The sequence below is a fragment of the Chlamydomonas reinhardtii genome, chromosome 3 (assembly GCF_000002595.2).
Source record: "Chlamydomonas reinhardtii strain CC-503 cw92 mt+ chromosome 3, whole genome shotgun sequence".
NCBI lineage: Eukaryota > Viridiplantae > Chlorophyta > Chlorophyceae > Chlamydomonadales > Chlamydomonadaceae > Chlamydomonas > Chlamydomonas reinhardtii.
In genome coordinates this window covers 8,141,124-8,160,928 of record NC_057006.1, presented here as the reverse complement: position 1 = coordinate 8,160,928, position 19,805 = coordinate 8,141,124, and the positions used below count along the sequence as shown (strand labels likewise).

The 19,805-nt window shown below is 65.9% G+C and overlaps 4 protein-coding genes across 5 annotated transcripts; 1 reads left to right on the top strand and 3 right to left on the bottom strand.

Moving 5' to 3' along the window:
- Nucleotides 1–472: 472 nt before the first annotated feature.
- Nucleotides 473–6,193, bottom strand: CHLRE_03g200500v5 (uncharacterized protein). Its single transcript, XM_043061337.1, has 3 exons — nt 5,685–6,193; nt 2,240–5,534; nt 473–2,052 (listed from the first exon to the last, which is right to left on the bottom strand). The coding sequence occupies exons 2-3, from the start codon at nt 5,506–5,508 to the stop codon at nt 627–629; spliced, it is 4,695 nt and encodes a 1,564-aa protein (XP_042926578.1). The 5' UTR covers nt 5,509–5,534; nt 5,685–6,193; the 3' UTR covers nt 473–626.
- Nucleotides 6,194–6,293: 100 nt separating this feature from the next.
- On the top strand, nt 6,294–10,706 carry CHLRE_03g200550v5 (uncharacterized protein). Its single transcript, XM_043061339.1, has 11 exons — nt 6,294–6,470; nt 6,834–6,941; nt 7,174–7,333; nt 7,569–7,707; nt 7,998–8,140; nt 8,312–8,385; nt 8,586–8,876; nt 9,003–9,368; nt 9,497–9,592; nt 9,793–9,945; nt 10,239–10,706. The coding sequence occupies exons 1-11, from the start codon at nt 6,369–6,371 to the stop codon at nt 10,398–10,400; spliced, it is 1,794 nt and encodes a 597-aa protein (XP_042926577.1). The 5' UTR covers nt 6,294–6,368; the 3' UTR covers nt 10,401–10,706.
- Nucleotides 10,707–10,711: 5 nt separating this feature from the next.
- Nucleotides 10,712–17,743, bottom strand: CHLRE_03g200600v5 (uncharacterized protein). 2 transcript variants are annotated; one of them, XM_043061340.1, is made up of 19 exons: nt 16,788–17,743; nt 16,552–16,652; nt 16,336–16,436; nt 16,071–16,119; nt 15,848–15,958; nt 15,587–15,703; nt 15,322–15,483; nt 14,965–15,192; nt 14,662–14,835; nt 14,387–14,528; nt 14,072–14,178; nt 13,885–13,953; nt 13,452–13,754; nt 13,059–13,248; nt 12,723–12,927; nt 12,398–12,554; nt 11,984–12,197; nt 11,540–11,773; nt 10,712–11,355 (listed from the first exon to the last, which is right to left on the bottom strand). In XM_043061340.1, exons 1-19 carry the CDS (start codon nt 17,584–17,586, stop codon nt 11,087–11,089), a joined length of 3,732 nt encoding a protein of 1,243 aa, XP_042926576.1. In that variant the 5' UTR covers nt 17,587–17,743; the 3' UTR covers nt 10,712–11,086. The 2 variants fall into 2 exon arrangements, with proteins under 2 accessions (XP_042926576.1, XP_001693230.2); XM_001693178.2 differs by lacking the exon at nt 11,540–11,773.
- Nucleotides 17,744–17,791: 48 nt separating this feature from the next.
- CHLRE_03g200651v5 (uncharacterized protein) lies at nt 17,792–19,723 on the bottom strand. Its single transcript, XM_043061341.1, has 5 exons — nt 19,426–19,723; nt 18,872–19,223; nt 18,611–18,765; nt 18,421–18,487; nt 17,792–18,295 (listed from the first exon to the last, which is right to left on the bottom strand). Exons 1-5 carry the CDS (start codon nt 19,632–19,634, stop codon nt 17,909–17,911), a joined length of 1,170 nt encoding a protein of 389 aa, XP_042926575.1. The 5' UTR covers nt 19,635–19,723; the 3' UTR covers nt 17,792–17,908.
- Between the last annotated feature and the right edge of the window lie 82 nt (nt 19,724–19,805).

Here is a 19,805-nt window from a genome sequence, read left to right as displayed (position 1 = left end):
CCTGCCCCCGTCCCTGTGTGCGTGCCTGTCCCCATCCCCTGCCCCGTCCCTATCCCCGTCCCTATCCCCGTCCCTTTCAATCTTTCATGCGTGTCCCGTGCCCTCCACAGGCCCCAGGCAATGCACGACTAGGTTGGTGCCGCCTGGCGCAGGCGCGGTCGTGGCTGTAGCACTCCCGCCGGCCGGCCCTTCCCACCCTCCTCCTCCTCCCACCACCCTATGGCAGTCCCCACCCACCGGCGCCTCCAGCCAGCTGTGCCTCCCTCCCTTACTTGCGCCCTTATCCCGCATGTATGTGCCCTGACCTCCACAGAATGCATGTATGTGTCCTGCCCTCCTCAGGCCCCAGGCAAGCCACGGCTAGGTCAGTACGACCCGTGCTCGTATCTTCCAATTATCTACACTGTAGAACTTGCCCAAAGTTTGGGATGTTGGGCCGCGCCTCTACGGAGTGTAGGCGTTTGGGTGCAGACTTGGGGGTATCTTACAGTTGGGGGTATCTTACAGGATAGGGCGGCGTGGGATGACTGTAAGACGTTTTGGGGGCTTGGGGGCTTTCGCTTGCGCCATCATGGCATCACCACCACCATCGGCACCGTCGCCACCACCCTCACCACCACAAGCTGCTAGTGCTCCTCCTTAGGCAAGCGCTCCACGACCGCCTTCAGCCGGTCAATCACCAGCTTGGCCCCCTCACGGCTCAGGCACGCCAACACGCGGTCCAAAGGCGGCCCCGCCGCCGCCGCCTTGGCAGCCGCCGCCGCTGCCTGCACCCTAGCCTTAGCCGCCAGCGCCGCCATTGCGTTGCCGCCGTCGTACAGTGAACCTTGGGACCCCATGCCGTATTCGTACAGCTGCAGTTGCACGTCGTACTCGCCACTGCCGCCGCCGGCGTCTTGATCGCCCGCCATCTCCGCGACCAGCTCCCGCAGTCGCCGCTCCGGCTTGACTGCGCCTTTGAAGATGCGGCGAAGCCAGGGCCCGGCGTCGCAGTCCACAGCACGCGCCGCACGCTTCAGCAGCATGCGGATCAGGCCCAGCTGGCGGCGGCTGGGCGGCGGCGGCCGGCCGGCGGCGGCGGCCGCCGCTGCGATGCGCGCCTCCGCCGCCACTTCGGCCGCCTCCGCCAGCGTCTGCAGCGCCAGGATGTGGTGCAGTAGCAGGCCAGCCGTGGCGGCGGGACTTGCTACAGCCTGCTTCCCGTGCGTCTTGCTACTGCCGTTTCTGGCTGCTGCCGTGCTGCCCTTGCGTCTGCCCCCGGCGGCCGCACTGCCTTTGCTGCCTCCATTGCTGCTACTGCCGGGCCTCAGGAGGGCTCGCAGGTCCGCCTCAAACTCATCGTCCAGACGCTCCTCGCCCCATTCTCCATCCCCGTCCACCGAAACCGACGACACCGCAGACGCCAGCGACCCCGTCCCGCCCTCCGCACCCACGCCCGCTCCACCATACAGCCTCCGGTGTGCCTCCGCGGCCTCCTTGCCGCCGTCGTCATCATCGAGGCCGGGGTCGAATCCGGCCTCCCGCGCCGCCTCCAGCCACTCCTCTGGAGCCAGTGCCCTCAGCACCACAGGGTCAAGGCCCCGCAGCCGCCCCGACCTAGCCAGACGCATCAGCAACGACCGCTGCTGCGCGCTGGGCCGCCGGTCTGAGACCTGCGGCAGGCTGGCCCGGGCAAGGGCGGTTGCAAGCGATGATGGCGTGAGCGGCACAGCGCTTGCACTGCGCGCCGCTGCGGCCGCAGCTGCTGGTGTGACCTCGTCGCCAGCGTCGGCTTCGCCAGCCCCTGCCGGTGTGGTTGTTGGTGTTGGGGCTGCGGATGCGGCTACTGTTGCTTGTTCTGTCGAGGCTGACTCAGTTTCTGACGCCGCCGGGGCGACTGCGTCTGCCCCATAAGCGCTCCCAAATGCGTCAGTGCCGGCTGCCGGCGGCGGCGTTGGCCCCACCGGCAGCGGCGCGGCGTCTGACAGCCGCTGCAGCTGCTGCTCCGCCGCCAGCACCGCCGCCGCCAGCGGCGCGTCAGCCGGCACGTCCAAAACGCACACACGCGTCCAGCTGCGGGGCACAGGCATAGCGAAACGTGAAGACACAGCATTAACAATGATGAATGCATGCAGCATTAGCGGCTGAAGTTCTCTGGTTAGAAGTGCATTTGGCACAATGTGAGATTAGACTGCCGTGCAACAAAGGCCCAGATCATTCTGTCCAGAAGAAGAGCAAACCGGCAGCTCTAAATCCCCACCTCTGCAGGCGCTCTCCCGGGCGGGTGGTCTGGCTGTAGCAGCTCACACACAGCTCCCACTCGAACGCCACAGCAGCCTTGGTCGCGTCCGCCTTGCGCCCGCCCACGCCGTCAGCAGCAGGCCCATCAGCGGCTGTAGCAGCAGCCGATGCAGTAGCTGTAGCGGCGCCACCAGCGCGGCCGACGCGACGCGTGGTTGGCAGCGCCCCAGCCGCACCCGCCGCCGCCGCCACCGCCAGCACCGCGCTAGCTGTGGCGGTGACAGCGAAGCGGGCGAAGGCGGTTGCAGCCAGCGGCGGCGCCGCGAAGGGCGCGGCCGGCACCGACGGCTGAGGCCGGAGCCATGGGGTAGCTGGCGCTGGCGAGGACGCGGCGCCCGGAGCAGGTGCCCGCAGGCCCCAGACACGCACGCGCACGGGCGCGGCTGTAGCAGCCGACGGAAGCCGTGCTACAGCCACCGGCTGACCGGCGGCAACCGCGCCTAGCTTCCGCCCGGCGCTTCCGCTGTTGGTGGCTGGCTCTTGCGTTGTGCCGGTGTCGCCGTCTGCTGGCGGCGGCTCAGACGTGGGCCGCAGCGCGGTGGCTCGTGCTCGTCGCCGGGCGGGCGCCCCTGCAGCTGTGACTGTAGCGGGTGGCGCAGCCGGCATCCCGGTTACACCACCTGCTGCGCTTGCGTCCGGCTGCGCAGCCCTGTCCCCACTGCCAGCCTCCAGCGGCGTCAAGGCGTCCACTCCGCCGGCGGCAGGACCGCCCACGAGGGCATTGCTGTGACCCTCGTCAGCAGGCGGTGAGGCGGTGGCGCGCGGCATCACAATCGTATTGCGGATGGCGGTGGCGCGCACGCGCCGCTTCTTGGGGGCTGCGCCTTCTGCGCCTTCTGCGGCTGCAGCTGCGGGGCCAGCGGCAGCTGCCTTCCCCGGAGTCGGGTCTGCAGGCGGAGCAGCAGCAGCGGCTGCTGCGGGCGCCGGGCCCACTGCCGTTTGGGCGCCCAACTCGCTTGCCGCACCAGGCCCACTGGCGGCTGCCTCAGCCCCACCAGCCCCAGCCCCAGCCCCAGCCCCAGCCCCAGCAGCCCCAGCAGGTGGCGCGGCACCGGGCGGCTTGCCGAGGGGGTTGCGGCGGCCGCGGCGGCCCGTGGGGCTGCTGACGGCGGCAGCAGGCGCGCTGGCAGCCGTCACCTCAGTCCGCGACTGCGACTGCAACTGTGGCTGTGGCTGCGGCTGTGGCTGTGGCTGTGGCTGCGAAGGCGCTGGCCATGCAGCCCGTGATAGCCCCACGTTGGAGGCAGGTGAATTCGCTGATGGCCGCAAAGGCGGTGGCGGTGGTGGTGCCGTTGGTGCCGCCGCCGCAGGGGGCCGGAAGGGAATGTCGCTGCCGCGCACGAACCAGGACCGGCCCGGAGCGGCGGGTCCCGCTGCCGCAGCCATGCCCTGTTTCGGCGTCGGCGTCGGCGGCAACGACGGCGCCAGCGGCGCAGCGCCAGCCGTTGCCTCCCAGCCGTCTTCTTCATCCGAGCTCTCCAGCTCCCAGCCCTCCTCGTCTATGCCAGCGCTAGTGTCTAAGCGTGCTCCGCGCACGGCGGGCAACCCCGTGACTGGCTGTGTGGCCGGCACAGCTGCCGGCCGTGGCACAAAGAGCGGCGCCGCTTGTGGCCGCGGGGCCGGTGGTGGTGCTGGTGCTGGTGGCGGGGGCGGCGGCGCACCAGCCCCGTGCGGGATGGCTGATCCCAGCATGAACAGAGACTTCTTTGGGGCAGCCGGGCCCCGGTCTTGATTCAAGCCCTGGCCCTGCGCCGGCCCCTGTCCTAGCGGCTGGCGTGAGCCTTTGGCCTGAGACGCCGGCGCCGGCCCCAGTCCAAGTCCAGGTCCCGGTGCTTGTGGAAGTGCCCCCGACGCCGGCCCTGCCGGCGATGCTGCTGCTGACGGCTGCTGCGGCACGGCGGTGCCGCGCTGCGGAATGTCGCTGCCGCGCATGAACAGCGACCGCTTTCCTTGCGGTGCCTCATCCCGCAGCCCCCCTGCAGCCGTCCGCTCGCCGCCTGAGTCCGACGTCAGCGCTGCAGCCGACGCTGCCGCAGGCGCCGCCGAGCCCCAGGCAATTGCTCGGCCACGCTGCGCAGGGGAAGCCGACTGCGGCTGCGGCTGCGGTGGTGCCGCACCTGGCAGAGCCTCCCCACGAAAGGGAATCGAGCCGCCTCGCATGAACAGCGACCGTCGCTGGGCGGCGCCGGCTGCCCCCTCCGCCACCTCGCCTCCATCCGAGCTGCCCGCCGGACCGGCCGGAACCGAAGCCGAACTGGACCCCAACGCCCCTGACCAGGTCAGGGGCTGCTTGGCCAACCCCTGCTGCCCCTGCTGCTGCCCCTGCTGCTGCTGCTGCTGCTCCTCCGCCTCCGCTGTGGCGCGTGACGGGTCGGGTCGGCTGCGTTGCGGGATGTCTCCGCCTCGCATAAACAGCGACCCGTTCTTCCGCCCAGCCGGCGGCGGCAGCGGTGCTGCATCCGCCTGCTCGCCGGAGCTGGCAGGCGCTGGCACCGGGGGCGGCCGCTGGGGTATGGACGATCCCAGAATAAACAGCGACTTCTTTGGAGCTGGCGTTGCAGGCAAGGCAGGCGCTTCTGCGGCCGCTGCTCGCCCGTCCTCCTCACCCACATCCTGTGTGCCAGCCCAGGCAATGCCCCCACGCGGCTTGGCGCTTGTGCCCTGTGCCGGTGCGGCGGGGCCAGGCGCCGATGCTTTGCTCTGGCGGTCGGGAATGTCGCTGCCCAGCACCCACAGCGCCTTCCTTTTCGCCGGCTGCTGCCCTTCCCGCTGCTGCTGCTGCTGCTTCTGTTGGAGCTCGTCCAAGCTCGCCTGCTCCTCGGTCAGCTCTTGCCCGTCCCGCGTCTGCCCCTCCGCACCCCTCCGCACTCCCGCTGTCGCCGACAGGGGAGCCGCCGACTTGGGCTGGGGCGTGAGGGTGGAGGCCGGTTGAGGTTGTGCTACGGGCACTCGGCGCAGCCGCCACCATTCATTGTGCCCGCCCCGTGCCCACAGCGGCAGGTACAGCGCCCCGCCGTACGGCACCCACGCGTACTGCGGATCCAGCTGTAGCTGCGGCTGTAGCCCCGCGTCTGATGCTACTGCCAACCCCGATGTGTTGATGGTGGTTGGCAGTGTGGCAGTAGCGGTGGCAGCAGATGCGACAGCAGTAGCTTTGCGCCGTGAGGTGGCGGGAGCAGCGGCGGCGGGCGGTGGTGGCGAGTGCCAGGGCAGCCGGTGGCCCTGCATAAGGAGCCCCACGAAGGCGAATGTCTCTGCGAAGGAGGCGGCGCAGGGGATGATACCAGGTTACTGCAAGTGCAAGTGGATGGCCGACCAGCATGGTTGTTGACATACGCCATGTGACGAGACGTACGGGGGGTAGTTCCGGCAACGCCCAGCAGCAATGCCAGCCGCGTATTCACCTGCCGCATCCACGGCGCCCGCATCAAAGCCACTGTCGCCCTCTGCGTCCCGCCGACTGCGAGCAACTGCTATTACCCGCCGTCGCCACTGCAGGCGCTGGCCAGCGCTGGGTGCCGGCGAGAGTGCACCGGCCGCGGAATTCCAGCCCGTGGAAAGGGCGCCAGCGACTGCAACAGTCGTTGCTGACAGCAAACATTGGCCCGTGCTAGCGCTCGAAAAGCTGTGACAAGCCGCAACGAGCGAGAAGCACCGAGCAATAGGCAGTCGCTGCTCTGGAGCAGGGCAGCATCGCTGGGCCGGTCGTGTCGGCAGCACGCCGGGCCCAGACAGCGCACCAGCCAAAGGCATCGCGTCGCCGTAGACTTGCATAATTATCAAAGATACATATTTGCTTGTTGTGGAGGCACCTAGGGTTTAGCGGGGCCCCGCGATTGAGTTTGGCGGGCACAACGAGAATTACGTTTCAGCCTTGCTTTCATTGACAACATCTGCATAGTCAGTTTATATAATTATCGTAGTATCAAATCAACTTACTTATATACGCTTGGGGCGAGGCAACGCACTTGCATCAAGCCCCGCACAATTGCGCTTCGGCGCCGCACGCGCTTGTCTACCATATTACTTCTATAGCAGTACTAAATCAGGACCGAAACGAGCGACTGGCCGGCGGCGGGTCTGCGGCAATGGAGTTCTCCTCGACGATTCGCGTGGCCGACCTGAACGACTACATCGCGCCGTCGCAGGACTGCGTTGTGGCGCTAAATGGAAAGCTTAAAACTGTCGAGGTGAGTGGCGGAGGCCTTGCGGAGGGGTTGGGCGGGCGTAGGTGCGCTGCGCGGATATCGGCGGCGTGTGTGCCGTGTGTCCTGCTGGGCTGGACTTGCGTGAACGGGCGTTATGGGTGGTGATGGGGACACGGATAATGCACGTTGGTGTGTTGATATGCCGGTGGCTTGCCGCTCAGTGCCTTTGCTGGGACACTGGGAAGTGCAGCCGGTCACGTGCCAACGCCTGGAATGCCGTGGCACTGCGGACCCAGCTACCTGTTCCCACTACCGTATGTGACAAAACACTTCCTCATCGCGCCACGTTTGTATTGTCAATGAGAGTCTTGTGTCACACACGGGCGCTCTCATGTCCCGACGCAGATGACTGAGGAGGTGCAGCTGCAGCCGCGTGTTCGAGCCAGTGCCGCCGCCGCCGGCGCCGCGCCGCCAGGCAGTCTCAATGCCCCCGCCCCTGGGGACCCAGTAAAGGTAAGGCGTAGACACGCGGGCTCATGGCAGCCGCAATCAGCGCTTTGGAGAAGCTGGAACGTCGTAAGGGCTTAGCTTTGCTGCAGCAGCCTCCCTGCTCTATGCTAAACAGCTGTGGCCGTACGCCCGTACCCCGGCAAGTGAGGCACCACAACCACCCATTTCCTTCTCCCCACCCGCCGCCAAACCTTCACCACGCTAACCCCCGCGGTGGGGTTGTATGTCGCTGCAGGTGTCATTGCACGACTGCCTGGCATGCAGTGGCTGCATTACCAGCGCGGAGACGGTGCTGCTGCAGCAGCAGTCGGGGGACGAGTTCCTTGCAAAGCTGGCTGACCCGACATTGGCGGTGGTGGTGACCGTGTCGCCACAATCGCGGGCCGCGCTGGCGGGTGGGTGCGGCTGGCTGTGAGCGCACATGCGCATGCTGAGCGCACACGCGTGTGCGGACGTGCAGGCATTCTGTTACACGGTAGCTCCAAGGCTTGTCCGTAGTGCCGCCGTGTGCCCCGAGGCCCCCGTTGTGTGGCGTCTGCTGCGCGGCCCCACCAACTGACACACCTACTAATTGTTGCTAACCTACCGTATGCTTTTCTCACTGACACCTTTCCACCGCCATCCCTGCAGCCTACTTTGGTCTGAGCCCGGCGGCGACGCTGGCGCGGCTGGCTGGCTGGCTCAAGGGGCTGGGCGCGGCGGCGGTGTGGGACCTGACCACGGCGCGGGACCTGGTGCTACTGGAGGAGGCGGCGGAGTTCGTGGGCAGGTGCGGGCGGCGACGGGGGCGGCAATTGCTGTGGGGTTGGGGTTGGGGCTTGGGGGTTGTAAATAAGCCCATACTAAACCGAACCCCATGCAATGGGGTATTGAAAATTGGGGCCTGGGGTTGCTCCCTTCCAGCAGAAGCTGGGGAGCGGTAGGAACCAGGGCGGGGCGGGAACCTAGGGATAGGCGTAGTGCAGTAGCTGACCTCTACTGGTATTGTGGGTAATGTAGCCTTGTGGCTGCTTAGGTTTGTCAGCCTGTGATGGTGTCAAGATGTACATGTGTGCACAGGTTCCGCTCGGGGCCAGGTGGCAGCGGCAATGGCGCTGCCGGTCACCTCGCGGCCAGCAGCTCGGGGCGGCCAGCAGCAGCAGTAGCAGGGGCGGTGGAGGAGGCGCCCGGCCCGCTGCCCATGATGGCTTCCGCCTGTCCAGGTGCGCGTGTGGGCGGGGCTGCAGGAGAGCAGGAGCGCTGGGTTGGTGGGGCGGCATGGGACGGTGGGCAAGGGGGCATTGCAATGGCACCCGTTGACATGTGGTTGGCTGGCCACGTGACATCCACCGCAGCGACGGATTGCACGTGTCCTGCTGGCCCCTCACCTCCAGGCTGGGTGTGCTATGCGGAGAAGACACACGGCGCCAAGGTCATCCCCTACATGTCCACCACACGGAGCCCACAGGTCAGTCCACACGCCGGGGTCGGTCACTGTGCGGGGTGGGGGGGGCGTGTCCGTGGCTCCGTGCGGTGAAGCCGCCAGTCGAGGGGAAGGGTGGTGAGCTTGGGCGCCTTGCTGTTCACTGTGCCCTGTACACACATGCACACACACGTGGTGGTGTCCCGTCACCCACGCGCACACTCCCGCACGCCACACCCCGACAGGGCGCCATGGGTGGTCTGGTGAAGAGCCTGGTGGCGGCGGCCTGGGGCGTCAGTCCGGCGGCCCTCTACCACGTGACCGTCATGCCGTGCTACGACAAGAAGCTGGAGGCCTCACGTGACGAGCTTACCACCACGTCAGACGAGGCGGCGGCTGTAGCAGCCGGGTCGGTGGCTGTAGCGGCGGCGGGCGCGGGCGGCGGCAGCGACATGGAGGTGGACGGAGGGGAGGTGGCGGCGGCGGCTCAAGATGGTGGTGTCAACGGCGTGTCCTCGAGTGGACGGGTTGCGGAGGTGAGCGCACAACTGGGATTTCTTCCTCACCAGGGTGGTATCACGTGTGTGTCTGGGACTCTAGAGCGGGAAGATGGCGTCAGTCCTCGCACGCCCACGTGACCCCATGCCCCCACGCGGCCTCAGGTGGACTGCTGTCTCACCACCGGCGAGGTGTTGCAGCTGCTGCAACAGCGCCCGCCGCCCGGCTGCAGCGCACAGACCCTGCTCGCCGACCCCTCTGCCCCCAGCGTGGCGCCGGACCCACTCCTGCCGCCGCCGCCCGCCTCACTCGCAACTTCCGTCTCCTCCTCTGGCTTGGCCTTAGCAGCCACAGCCGCAGGCGGGGTGCTACTGCCGCCCTCGGAAGACCGGCTGTACGGGCTGCGTGACGCCAGCAGCAGTGGCGGCTACAGCGACTTCGTGTTCCGGGCGGCGGCGCGGGAGCTGGCGGGGGTGGAGCTGCCGGCGGGGCCGCTGCCGTGGCGGGCGCTGCGGAATGCGGACTTCCAGGTGTGCAGCGGGCGGGCGCAAGAGCGGGAGGGGCACCGCATGCGATGCGAGCTACGGACGCAAGGATGATTGCCCATACCCAATGATACGGCATGATGCATCTTCACACCCCACTCCATGCACCGCAGGAGCTCACACTGGAGGTGCCGGCGCTGGGTCCGGGCCAGGTGCTGCGCTTCGCCCGCGTGTACGGCTTCCGAAACATCCAGACGCTGCTGCGGCAGGTAGGGACCTTGCGCCTCACTGCCTGCGCCGCTCTGCGTCAATCATCACCACAACTACTTCTGACAGCCAACCGTGCGCGCCCCAGCCACCCTCCCTCCCTACTCCGCTCTCTCTACCCCTGCCCCTCACCCACCTGCTCACGCACCCGCCCAACCGCCCTGCCCCGCCCCCTCTCTTCCCTGTCTATACACACGGTCAGGTCAAGATGGGCCGGTGCGCGTACCAGTACGTGGAGGTCATGGCCTGCCCCAGCGGCTGCCTCAACGGCGGCGGCCAGCCCAAGCCGCGCCCTGGGCTCGGCGCCGGTCCGCAGCAGCTGCTGGAGCAGGTGGAGGCGGCATACGCACACGAGGTGGGGGATTGTGTGTGTGGGGGGGGGACGTTAACTCGGGGGGGGGGGGTACATGTATGATTATCTACAAAGTTGAAGGCGTAGCCAGGCCAGGGTGGGTGCGGGGGGAGTTGAGTTGATGGTGGTCAGGCGCAGATGTTCCTCCGGGGCCGTCTGTGACGCCGTCGTTGCAGGGCGAGTGGGCGTGCGCCGGAGCTGTGGGGTTTAGAGGAATTGCCCCACACGCCCCACGCCCCCCGCTTACCGCGCCCTCACTCCCTCTGTCCCTCATTCCGTCCCTGCCCCTGTCACAGGACGTGGCGGCGCGCTGGCCCACCGACAACCCCGCAGTGGCGTTGCTGTACAGCCGCTGGCTGGGCGGCCGGCCCGGCTCGGCGGCGGCTCGGCGGCTACTGCACACGTCGTACCGGGAGCGCGAGAAGACCGTGAACACAGCCATGGTGGCCAACTGGTAGCGGGTTAGGGGCGCTCCCGGCGTGCAGGCGGCGGGCACTGCGCGGCACGAAGCTGCGTACCGGGTGGCGGTACACGGGTACAGCCGGTACAGGATGTTTTTTTAGGGTCGACTTGACGTACGGTGGATTGGTCGTGGTCAGAGGAGTGTGCTGATATAGGAGCCGGCCGGAGAGTCCGTGTGGATTGATTGCAGGCCACCGTCACCAATGCGATTGTATGTTGGTACAGCAGTAACAGCACGGCTTCTGGTGGATGCCCTGGATGACGTCTCGCGCTCCTGGCTGCTCCTGTAACACCCATGTGAGCTGTATGCCTCGTACCGTACCGTATCCACGCGCAGAGCTTCGGTGCCACGCCACATGACTCGTTGCAGGGGCCCATGGCAGCAGCACCCCGGGCGCCATGCGGTCCTGTCGTACGGTAATAACAACGCCGCAGCCCGGGTCTCCATGGTCTCGGGCCCGACACGACGCCCACCCATTCGCCACAGCCTGTCATGAATGAAGAATCTGATGCCAACAAGGTCTCCTTACGTCCTTCACTAGAGTAGCACCAAGGAGTAGCACCTACAACCTGCAGCTATCCAGAACAACCCTCGCGTCTATCGCAGCATGACCCCCGCCACTTATGGGATACTGCCTTACTCCTAGCCTACCTAGACCCTGCCCGCCGCCTCTCGTCCTCCTCACGGGCGGCTGCGTTTGGCAGCGTTCCCCGCAATACCCGCCCCTGGCGCAGGCCGCTTTGAGCCCGCCGCCGCTGTCCCGCCCGCCGCTCCTCCCATCCCGGACCCAGGCACGCCACGCGGCAAGCCCGCCAGGCTCATGCGCATGTCGGCACCGCCTCCTGCGCCCGCGCCCGCCCGCTGCGGCAGCAGGCTCATGCGCTTCGTGTCCACCGCGCCGCCCGCTCCCGGCATCCGTGGCAGGCCCGACAGACTGCAACGTATGGATGCTGCAGGGCATAGCAGCAAGAGGGACAGGTGCGGGCATGCAAGGTCAGTATCGCAGGCAAAAGCTTATATGATCGCGGATGGACGGCGCACCAAAGCCCCAACGCCGCTGGTGCCCGCATGGGCTGCGTGGTTGGCGAGAGTATGGGTCCACCACACGCGCCGTCTTCGCCGGGGCCTCCGCACCTGGCGGAGCAGTGGCCGGTGCAACAAGATTTGCAGCTGCTGCGGCTTCTGCTATCGCCTCCGCGGATAGACCGGCTGCTGGTATCACTGCTGGCGGCGGCCTGGGAAGCCGCCGGCCGACAGTGGCTGGCGCCGTGGGGATGGCTGAAGAGCCCGGGCGGCTGGCTGTCAGCGGCGCCGCTCGAGCCATGTTGCTAGCTGCGGCCCGCACTGTCGCCGTAGTCTTGCCGCGTGCTGCCGACGCAGGCGCTCCGCGGACGGTGCTGCGGGCGCCCGCTGCCGCCCTTGTGCCCGCCCCACGTGGCGGCGGCGGGTCCATTCGCCCCGGGTGAAATGTGGGCCCGGCTGTGGGCGCGCATGCTACTGATGCACCTGACCCTGATGCTGACGCTATACCTGCTCCAGAGGTGCTTGCAGGGGCGGAGCCCCGCCGTCGCGCCTCACCTGCCGGGTCGAATGCATCTGCGCCGCTGCCGCCCGCGCCGCCGCCGACGGGCCCCATGGTGAGCACGTTGCGACGCGCGCCGCCCCGCGCGCCGGTCTCGCAGCCGCTGACCTTGGCCGCGAAGCGCAGCGAGCACAGGCTCTCGCCGGCGGAGGCGGGCTCGGGGTTGATGTTGACGAACATCAGCGTCTTGCCGCTGCCGCCCAGGCAGGGCTGTGTGTGTGTGGGGGGGGGACGACATGGAGGGGGGCAGGCGGACAGTCGCGTCAGCTCCGTACTGCTAGTAGCAGGACAGCTGGTACCATAGCAAAGCATAGACTGGGCGAGGTGAAGTTGGGCACGCAGCTGGTAGGGGCATGCCAAGCCAACACGTTATGAGTAGCTGGTGGCGGGTGGAGTTGCGGCCGGCGCACCTGCAGCAGGTAGGTCAGCTTGGTATTGCGGTAGGGCACGTGGCTGCTCTTGGAGGACAGCGACGAGAACACGTCGCCCAGCGCCGACAGCGACTGGTTGATGGCGCAGGCCTCCTTCTTGGCCTGGCCCTCCGCCAGGGAGCGGTCCAGGCGCTCACTGTGAATACAGTCGAGTGATAGCGGCCGCACGCGGGTGGCAAGGGAATTACGCTCAGTGTATTAAGCCTCTTTCGCTTCCAAACACCAGCGCGAAGCGCTTTACATTGGGCAATACTGCACTGCCGGGCCTTGATTGCTGTCCAGGCACGCGGCAAGTACCACCTACCTGCCGGCCAGGTCGACCAGACACAGGCAGCCCTGCAGCCGCGTGGCGGTGCCGGCGTGCCAGCCGCTGATGTAGAGCATGAAGACGCTGTGGGAGCGGCTGGACTGGCTGTTCATGGCGGTGGCCTCCACGGCGCGGGCGGCGGCGGCGCGGCGCACCAGCTGTGCCGCACACTCGGCGTCCGTGACCGGCACCTTGCTCACGCCTACACAGCAGCGGGGCCCCGGGCGTCAACAAACGGCACGGTACACGAAACAACACAGACTCGGAGGAAGCGTGGGCGAATTGGGAGCAGTCAGCTCGTCTGCCGGTGCGTGGTGGGCGCAAGTTGCTCACCTGCCACAACGGTGTGGCCGCCATCTGGGTCGTGCTTGATGGCGTGCAGGTCGTTGATGTAGGTCGCGGCGCCGCCCGGCCCGCCGCCCAGCAGGTCGCGCAGCTGGTTGTTGTAGATCTCGATGAAGGACGCCTCCATGCTGTAGCTCCACTCGGCCTGCTCCTCCAGCTTGCGCGCCTGGGACAAGATCTGCGGTGCGGACGCGGAGGGAAAGCACGAAGGAAGGGTACATGGGTTGTGTGAGCACAAGTAAGGTGTGCACTCTTGCAGGGAGCGTGCATTGAGCCTCAGAGCCTTGGCCATGGCCGTGTGCTGGTGTACATCCCTCCCACTGGTGACTGAGCCAGAGCTTTATGAACAGGTAGGGCCACTGCTGGACAGACAGGACGCACCTTCTCCACGGCGCGCGGGATGATGCCGCGCGCATTGGGCGACTCGCCGCCCTGCATCGTGTGCGTCTTGCCCGCGCCGGTCTGGCCGTAGCTGAAGATGCAGACGTGGAAGCCGTCCAGCGCGCTCTGCACCAGCTCCGACACCGCCGAGAACACCGATTCCTGGCTGCTGTCGGGGCCAAACACGCGGTCGTAGGCAAAGGTGTGGTCCTTGCCGTCCGCCTGCAGCGCGATGCTGCCGCCGTCGGGCGCGATGCGGGTGGAGGGCGAGGGGTGCGGCCGCACGCGGCAGTACACGCGGATCTGCGGAGGCAGCCAACGGTGCGCAGGGCGGGACAGGGGCTCAGCAAGCAGCCAGCGATCACCAGTCATGCACACGTCTCAGCAGCAGTTTGACCTCAGCTCGCAGCCGCCACGACCCACATACACTTACGTTGCCGCGCAGGTCCACCAGCTCGTTGTGCAGCTTGCGGCGCACAGCCTCCGCAGCCACCGCCGCGTTCTACGGTAGCACGAAGGAAGGCAATTCTTACAGGCTGAATGTACTGACTTGACAGGACTACGTGGGCGCGAGTCACGGTCAGGAGACACCAAGCAGCACCTAGCCTTGCGAGACTGACCTGCAGCGTTGCGATCTTGGACAGCAGCGTGGCCACAATGTCCCTGCTGTCGCCGCCATTGAGCGCACTGGTCTCGCCCAGCACCTCCTTGAGCGCCTCGAACTCACCTGCACACACACAACAAGATTTACACTTATGCCTGCCTAACACACCAAGACCCACAAGTGCAGTACCACATTTACACCCAGTCTCCCACCAGGACATTCAGCTCCCGGGCGTGCCGAAGTACGCCAGCCCAGCCCAGCCCAGCCCGACCCAGCCCAAGCCGCCAGTGTCAGCCCTTCCATCACCGTGCCCATCCTACGCAAGCCTCACCCTCCAGGTGCGCCAGTCGCGACTCCTTGTCCTCCACCGCCTGGCGGCTCCCAGCCACCTCCGCCTGCGCCGCCTCCAGCTGGCTGCGCACTGCCGCGGTCGCCTGCTCCGCCTGAGCCTGGGCGCTCTCCGCAAACTCCAACTGCACGCACCAAGGCAAACACGTGTGGTTCACGCAACAAACGCGTGGCCTCGCGGCGCTCATCAACACCCCATCCTTTCGGGCTCTTTGGCTATGGTAATAACGAGCCCAAAAGGGCCTCTGCGGTCCGCACCTGGTGCTGCAGGTTGGTGCGCTCGCGCATGAGCGCAGCCTTCTCGGCGCCCTCACGCGTGGCCAGCATCTCCGCCTCCTCCTTCTGGTGGTTGGTCACCTGGATGGCCTGACGCAGCGCCTCGATGGTGTTCCGCAGCTGGTCGCCCTCCGCAGTCAGCGCCGCCACCGACTCCTGCAGGGGAGTTCGTGGCCACAGGTCGCAACCCACGTTCCAGCTTTGCCGACTTTCGCGTCCACTTGTTTCCGCTCATGCCAACCCGGACAACAACAGCCCATTTTGAAGACATCCATGCGCACGCACCTCCAGGTCCTGCCGCTTGGCCTCCCAGTCGGCCTTGTCCCCGGCCGCCTGCTGCTCCAGCGACACGATGCGTTGGCGCTGCTGCTCCAGCTCGGCGCCCTGCTGCTCCAGCATGGCCCGCAGCTCCTCGCGGTCCAGCCCCGCCGCCGCCAGCTCCTGCTGCAGCCGCTGCTCCTCCGAGGTAAGGGCCGCCAGCTGCTCCCGCGTCTGGGAGAGCTCCTTGTGCAGCTGCGGTAATGACATCGGCATCAGCTCATGATCAGGTGCGGCTGTTGATTGCAAATGTGTAAGCAAAAGGAAATACGCTGGTCTTGCTGCACACAGCCCTTGCCGCATCCCCAGGACAGCAGTGCGCACCTTGGTGATTTGCTCCGACTGCACGCCTGACGCCGCCTCCTTGCCCGCCAGCGAGCCGCGCAGGTTGTCCACCGTGGCCCGCAGCAGCTGCACCTCCCGCTCGTACTCAGTGACGCAGTCCTGCTGCGCTTTGAGCGTCTTGGACAGCTTCGCCACCTCGTCCTGCATGGGCACAGGAGATGGAGTTGCAGGCTCAATGGAATGTCAGACGGCAACTGCTAGGCGCAGACAACAGTCGGTGTTCCAGCTCGTGTAGGGTGCGCACCTTGAGGCCGGTGATCTTGTTCTCCGCCTGCGTTTTCTCCTCGTTGAGAGCGCGCATCGCCTCGCTCTGGTTGATGGTGGCCTCCCGCACCTGCTGGCTGGACGACTTCAGCCGCTCCTGTAAAGTAAAGCGGACGTGGAAGGCGGATAATCGCGTCTACTGCAAACTATGCAGGTGCACGAAACAGGAAAACAGCCAACAGGCAGCCTCCGCTTGCTCCAGCTGTACCCCAGCCGGCGCCAAAACCCATCAATGCCGCACCTTGAGCTCCGCCTCCGCCTGTGTCCGCAGCTGGTCGTTCCGCTTGGCCTCATCCCGGGCCCGGTCGCGCTCCTCCGTCAGCCTCTCCAGCTCACGCAGCAGCCGCGAGGCCTGCAAGGTGCATGCCGACACAGACGGAACCGGTTCAGCTCCTGGCAGGGGGAATGCTGTGCCCGCTAGTCCCACTCCAAAGCACGGCAAGCGCCACGGTCCCGTTCCTCACCTCTGAGCGCTGGGTCTCCAGGTCCATGCCCCACTTGGCCTTGTCGTTCCTGCGCAGGACACAAAGGACACACACAGGAAACACAGGACATACAGTAAAGCTGCCTCAGCACGACCTGCTATGGAGCTGCATGCCGGAACCCCACACCACGCCCCTCCCTAGCGCGGGCCCACCGCTCTCGCCCAGACAGTTACCGAGAGACTACGCCCAGCCTTGGCCCAAACCGCACAAAATATGCTAGCACCGCCGCCACTGTCCCGCCCACCTGTAGTCGCGCTCGCTCTCCGCCAGGCTCTGCCGCGTGCTGGCCAGCTCCGCCTCCAGCTGCTTGAGCGACGTCTTCGTGGACAGCTTCACTGACTCAACCTGTGAATGTCGAGAATGGTAGAGGGTAGAAAGGGTTGCATTCGACACAATTGAGAAAGGGTGTCACAGAACGTTAGCGCAATGACCTGAACCCTACTGCACCATGAATGCGCACCTGCTGCATGCACTCGCGCTCAACCTTCATGCACTGGTCTATGTACAATGACGAGCGTGAGCCCAGCTCCTTGACACATTTGCGCAGCAGCTTGACCAGCTCTGGGGAAGGGCACATAGGGTGAAAAAGGACACCAGGACAGCATGAGACCATCATGACAGCTACCCAAGCCTTGTGGTGACCAGTGCCAACCAGCAACCAAAATCCAACCAGCAACATGCAATGACCCGACACACCTGCCAGTTCGTGGATGCGGGACTTCTCCGTAGCACCGTCCTTGGTGCGCTGCAGCTGCTTGTGCAAGCCCTCATCGACAAGCTTCTGCAAACCCGGCTCCTCGAACGTCTCAACTGCCGCCTTCGCGATTTTGGAAGTTGCGGCTGCACCAGGCGGGATGGTGACGAAGCGCTCCTTGCTGCAGATCAGGCTGCCCGTGCAGCCGTCATCGTCTTGGCTACTGCCCGAGTCTGGAGGCGCCGAGCTGGTGGGCTGCGCTGAAGAGGGCAGGTGCTGCTGCTCAGCGCCGCCAGCTGCCCGGCACGACATTTGCCAAGGCGCTGCGAGCGTGTCGGCTGCAGCCGTGCCGCGCGTGGCGACCGAGCCTGCCAGCCCTAGGGGCGCAGGGGCCGCGCTAGGGCCGGTCGACTGCTGCAGCGCCCCAGGGGCGCCCACTCGGGTCAGGGACTCGCGTCGGGCCTGTGTCTGCGTGCTGAAGTTGAGCATCTCGCCCTCCAGTGACGAGAACTTGCTCTGGAGCTTCTCCCAGCTAGCGTCATCGGCCTTGCGGAGGATGCCACGTGTGGGCTGGCGGTCCTTGATGAACTCGCTCTTCACAAACGCATCAGCTGCGCTGTTCTCCTTGTTGGGCGGCTGCTGGTTAGCCTCGCGGCTGCTCGCAAGTCGCTCAAGGATGCTGCCACCCACTGCGCCTTTGACTCCTAGTGCAGCCAGCGCGGCCGGCGGCCTATTGAGAATGCTACTGGTGCTGAGTGCACCAAGTGGATGATTCTGCAAGCCTTCCTGGTGTTCGTCCATTTCAGCTCAAACTTTGCGCTAGCAGCGAGTCAGCTGTCTGCCATAAATGATATCCGTGTTCAAAGGTGTACAATGCTTATATTATTGAAAGCGTGTTTATGTCATGAGGTCTACTTGGCGCAGGCTGTCGCTCGCGAGTTTTGACTGCGATGGGTTCGGAACCGAAGCGGAAGGTTGGAGCCTCCCAAGAGCTGAGCAATATTGCTGCTTGAAAAGCTTGATCACTCGGTACATAATGTGCACAATGACAGCGGAAGCCAAGAGTGCGTCCCTGGTCACGCACACGACTCATACACACCATTCCCTAGATCATCCTGGCTGCTCACTCGTCGCTGTACTCCTCATATCCAAAGTCGTCACCACCCCCATCGGTGTCACTGTCAACAAGGTTTATCACGTCTGTTCCCGAAACCCGCCTGCTGCCAGCGACCCCTGAGTCTCTGCCTGCGCCAGCACTGCCCCCCGCGTCGCCCCCATCCAAACCAGCATACGCGGCTGCGCCTCCAGCGGAGCCCGTGGCTCCATCCGCAGGGCCACCTTCTTGCCTGTCCTGAGTTGTGTGGTAATCCTCAGCGCTACCAAATACAAGCTCATCGTAAGCCTTCACGCTCAGGCCGCTGGTGAGGAAGAGGCCCACCTGATGCGCAAACTCCTGCGCGTCAGCTTGGAGAAAGCAAGTTGCCTCACGGCATAGGGCTGCCTCCAATTCCTGCGAGGGGTACAGAGTAAGACAAGTTACATTTGGCACTGGTTGCTTAAGACCTCGCCAACCGCAAGGCCAAGGGTTAGGAAGAGAGCATAAGGGAACCCAGCACCGCACACCTCACCGCTCACCTGAACTGTGGCGGCAGGGCCTTGCGCAGCTGCGGCCGTACGAGGTCGCTTAGGCTGAGGCACGTACCTGAAAGCATGCAAACACAGGCGATAATATATTACGGTAGGGACAGGCCACATGATAACAGCAAGAGTCAAAGCTACCAGTTCCACAACATGCATGGCGCACCGTGCACGCGGCCTGACTCACTTGTTCCTGCCCGGCGCGAGCGCCAGTCCTGGCTGCCCGCCACGGCCCGCCGCGCCAGCGCGGCCGCTGCCGGACGCCACCGCGCCCGCCACGCCGCGCACCACGCCCAGCACGTGCTGCGCCACCAGCGCCACGTCCTCCTGCAGCAGCACCGCCTGGACAAAGAACGGGCGGGCAGGAGGCCGGGGGGGCCGGGTTATCGCTGAACAAGCGGCTCGAGCGAAGCCCAGACAAGGGCGCCCGGCACACCGCTCAACGCACCTGCAACTCCCGCTTCACAAAGGTCTGCAACTCGGGGTCATCCGCGCCTCGGCGGATGGCGCCAGAACCGAACGCCGCCATCGCCGCTCGCCCGCCACCGCCACGCGCTGCGCGCCCCGCTGCAGCTGGCGGCGCCAAGCCTGCTACACCCTCTGCCGTTACTCCACCCGCGCCAGGGGCAGCGCCCGCGTATCCAGAAGCTACCGATGCGCCGGCTGCATCAGGCCCTGAGCCGCTGTGAACGTAAAGGGCTCTGCGGCGGCGGTGCCCGGCCGACAGGGCCATTGCGGCGCCACCAGGGTCGCCAGCTGCCCGCGCCCGCCGCTCCGCCGCCTCGTCCACATACTCCGTCCTGTAATCCAGGTTGGGGACATGTCAATATTTGGAGGGTTTCTGCAGTACTCAGGCCCAGTTCGGAAGCAGGTGCATCAACCCAGGTCCAGCCCCCAGGTGCAGCCCCCGCCCTGACCACAGGCCCCCCCCCCGCTTTGACCTATTGAATCCCGTTCCACTGACGCTCCATTCCTCCACCCGTACAGCTGTGTAGGTCTCACCGGAAGGACTTGAGCACGCAATCGTAGAGGATGTACTCATAGGGCCGCTTGCACATGGGGCAGGTATACGAGGGGCCGACGGACGGATGCCGTCTCTGCGCGTGCGTCCACTCGCGGATGCATCCCACACAGAAGCGATGAAAGCAGGTCCCAACGTATGCTTCGTCCTCCAACGGAATAGTGCGGTAACAAATCGGGCAACCTGACATCTCGCGTGGGAGTGCTGTCTACAGCGCTGTATTGTGATATGGCAAGTTATACACCTGCAGTGGTTGACAGAATGCAGTATCCATGGTACTGGTCGCCAAGTTTGGCCAACACCAGATTGCTGACAAGTTTGCGCGGGATGGGGCGCCGCGATCCTTCAGCTGTTTTTACAT

What these genes read in the sequence shown, in the direction of transcription:
- CHLRE_03g200550v5 (XM_043061339.1), top strand. Translation starts at nt 6,369, where the DNA reads ATGGAGTTCTCCTCGACGATTCGCGTGGCCGACCTGAACGACTACATC. An exon ending in GAAAGCTTAAAACTGTCGAG is followed by an intron (nt 6,471 to 6,833) that starts GTGAGTGGCGGA and finishes GTCCCGACGCAG; the next exon opens with ATGACTGAGGAGGTGCAGCT. An exon ending in GCGGCGGAGTTCGTGGGCAG is followed by an intron (nt 7,708 to 7,997) that starts GTGCGGGCGGCG and finishes ATGTGTGCACAG; the next exon opens with GTTCCGCTCGGGGCCAGGTG.
- CHLRE_03g200651v5 (XM_043061341.1), bottom strand. Translation starts at nt 19,634, where the DNA reads ATGTCAGGTTGCCCGATTTGTTACCGCACTATTCCGTTGGAGGACGAA. An exon ending in TGCGTGCTCAAGTCCTTCCG is followed by an intron (nt 19,224 to 19,425) that starts GTGAGACCTACA and finishes CCTGGATTACAG; the next exon opens with GACGGAGTATGTGGACGAGG. An exon ending in GCCCTGCCGCCACAGTTCAG is followed by an intron (nt 18,296 to 18,420) that starts GTGAGCGGTGAG and finishes TACCCCTCGCAG; the next exon opens with GAATTGGAGGCAGCCCTATG.
- CHLRE_03g200500v5 (XM_043061337.1), bottom strand. Translation starts at nt 5,508, where the DNA reads ATGCAGGGCCACCGGCTGCCCTGGCACTCGCCACCACCGCCCGCCGCC. An exon ending in CCGGGAGAGCGCCTGCAGAG is followed by an intron (nt 2,053 to 2,239) that starts GTGGGGATTTAG and finishes TGTGCCCCGCAG; the next exon opens with CTGGACGCGTGTGTGCGTTT.
- CHLRE_03g200600v5 (XM_043061340.1), bottom strand. Translation starts at nt 17,586, where the DNA reads ATGGACGAACACCAGGAAGGCTTGCAGAATCATCCACTTGGTGCACTC. An exon ending in CCGCATCCACGAACTGGCAG is followed by an intron (nt 16,653 to 16,787) that starts GTGTGTCGGGTC and finishes GCCCTTCCCCAG; the next exon opens with AGCTGGTCAAGCTGCTGCGC. An exon ending in AGTCGGAGCAAATCACCAAG is followed by an intron (nt 15,193 to 15,321) that starts GTGCGCACTGCT and finishes TCATTACCGCAG; the next exon opens with CTGCACAAGGAGCTCTCCCA.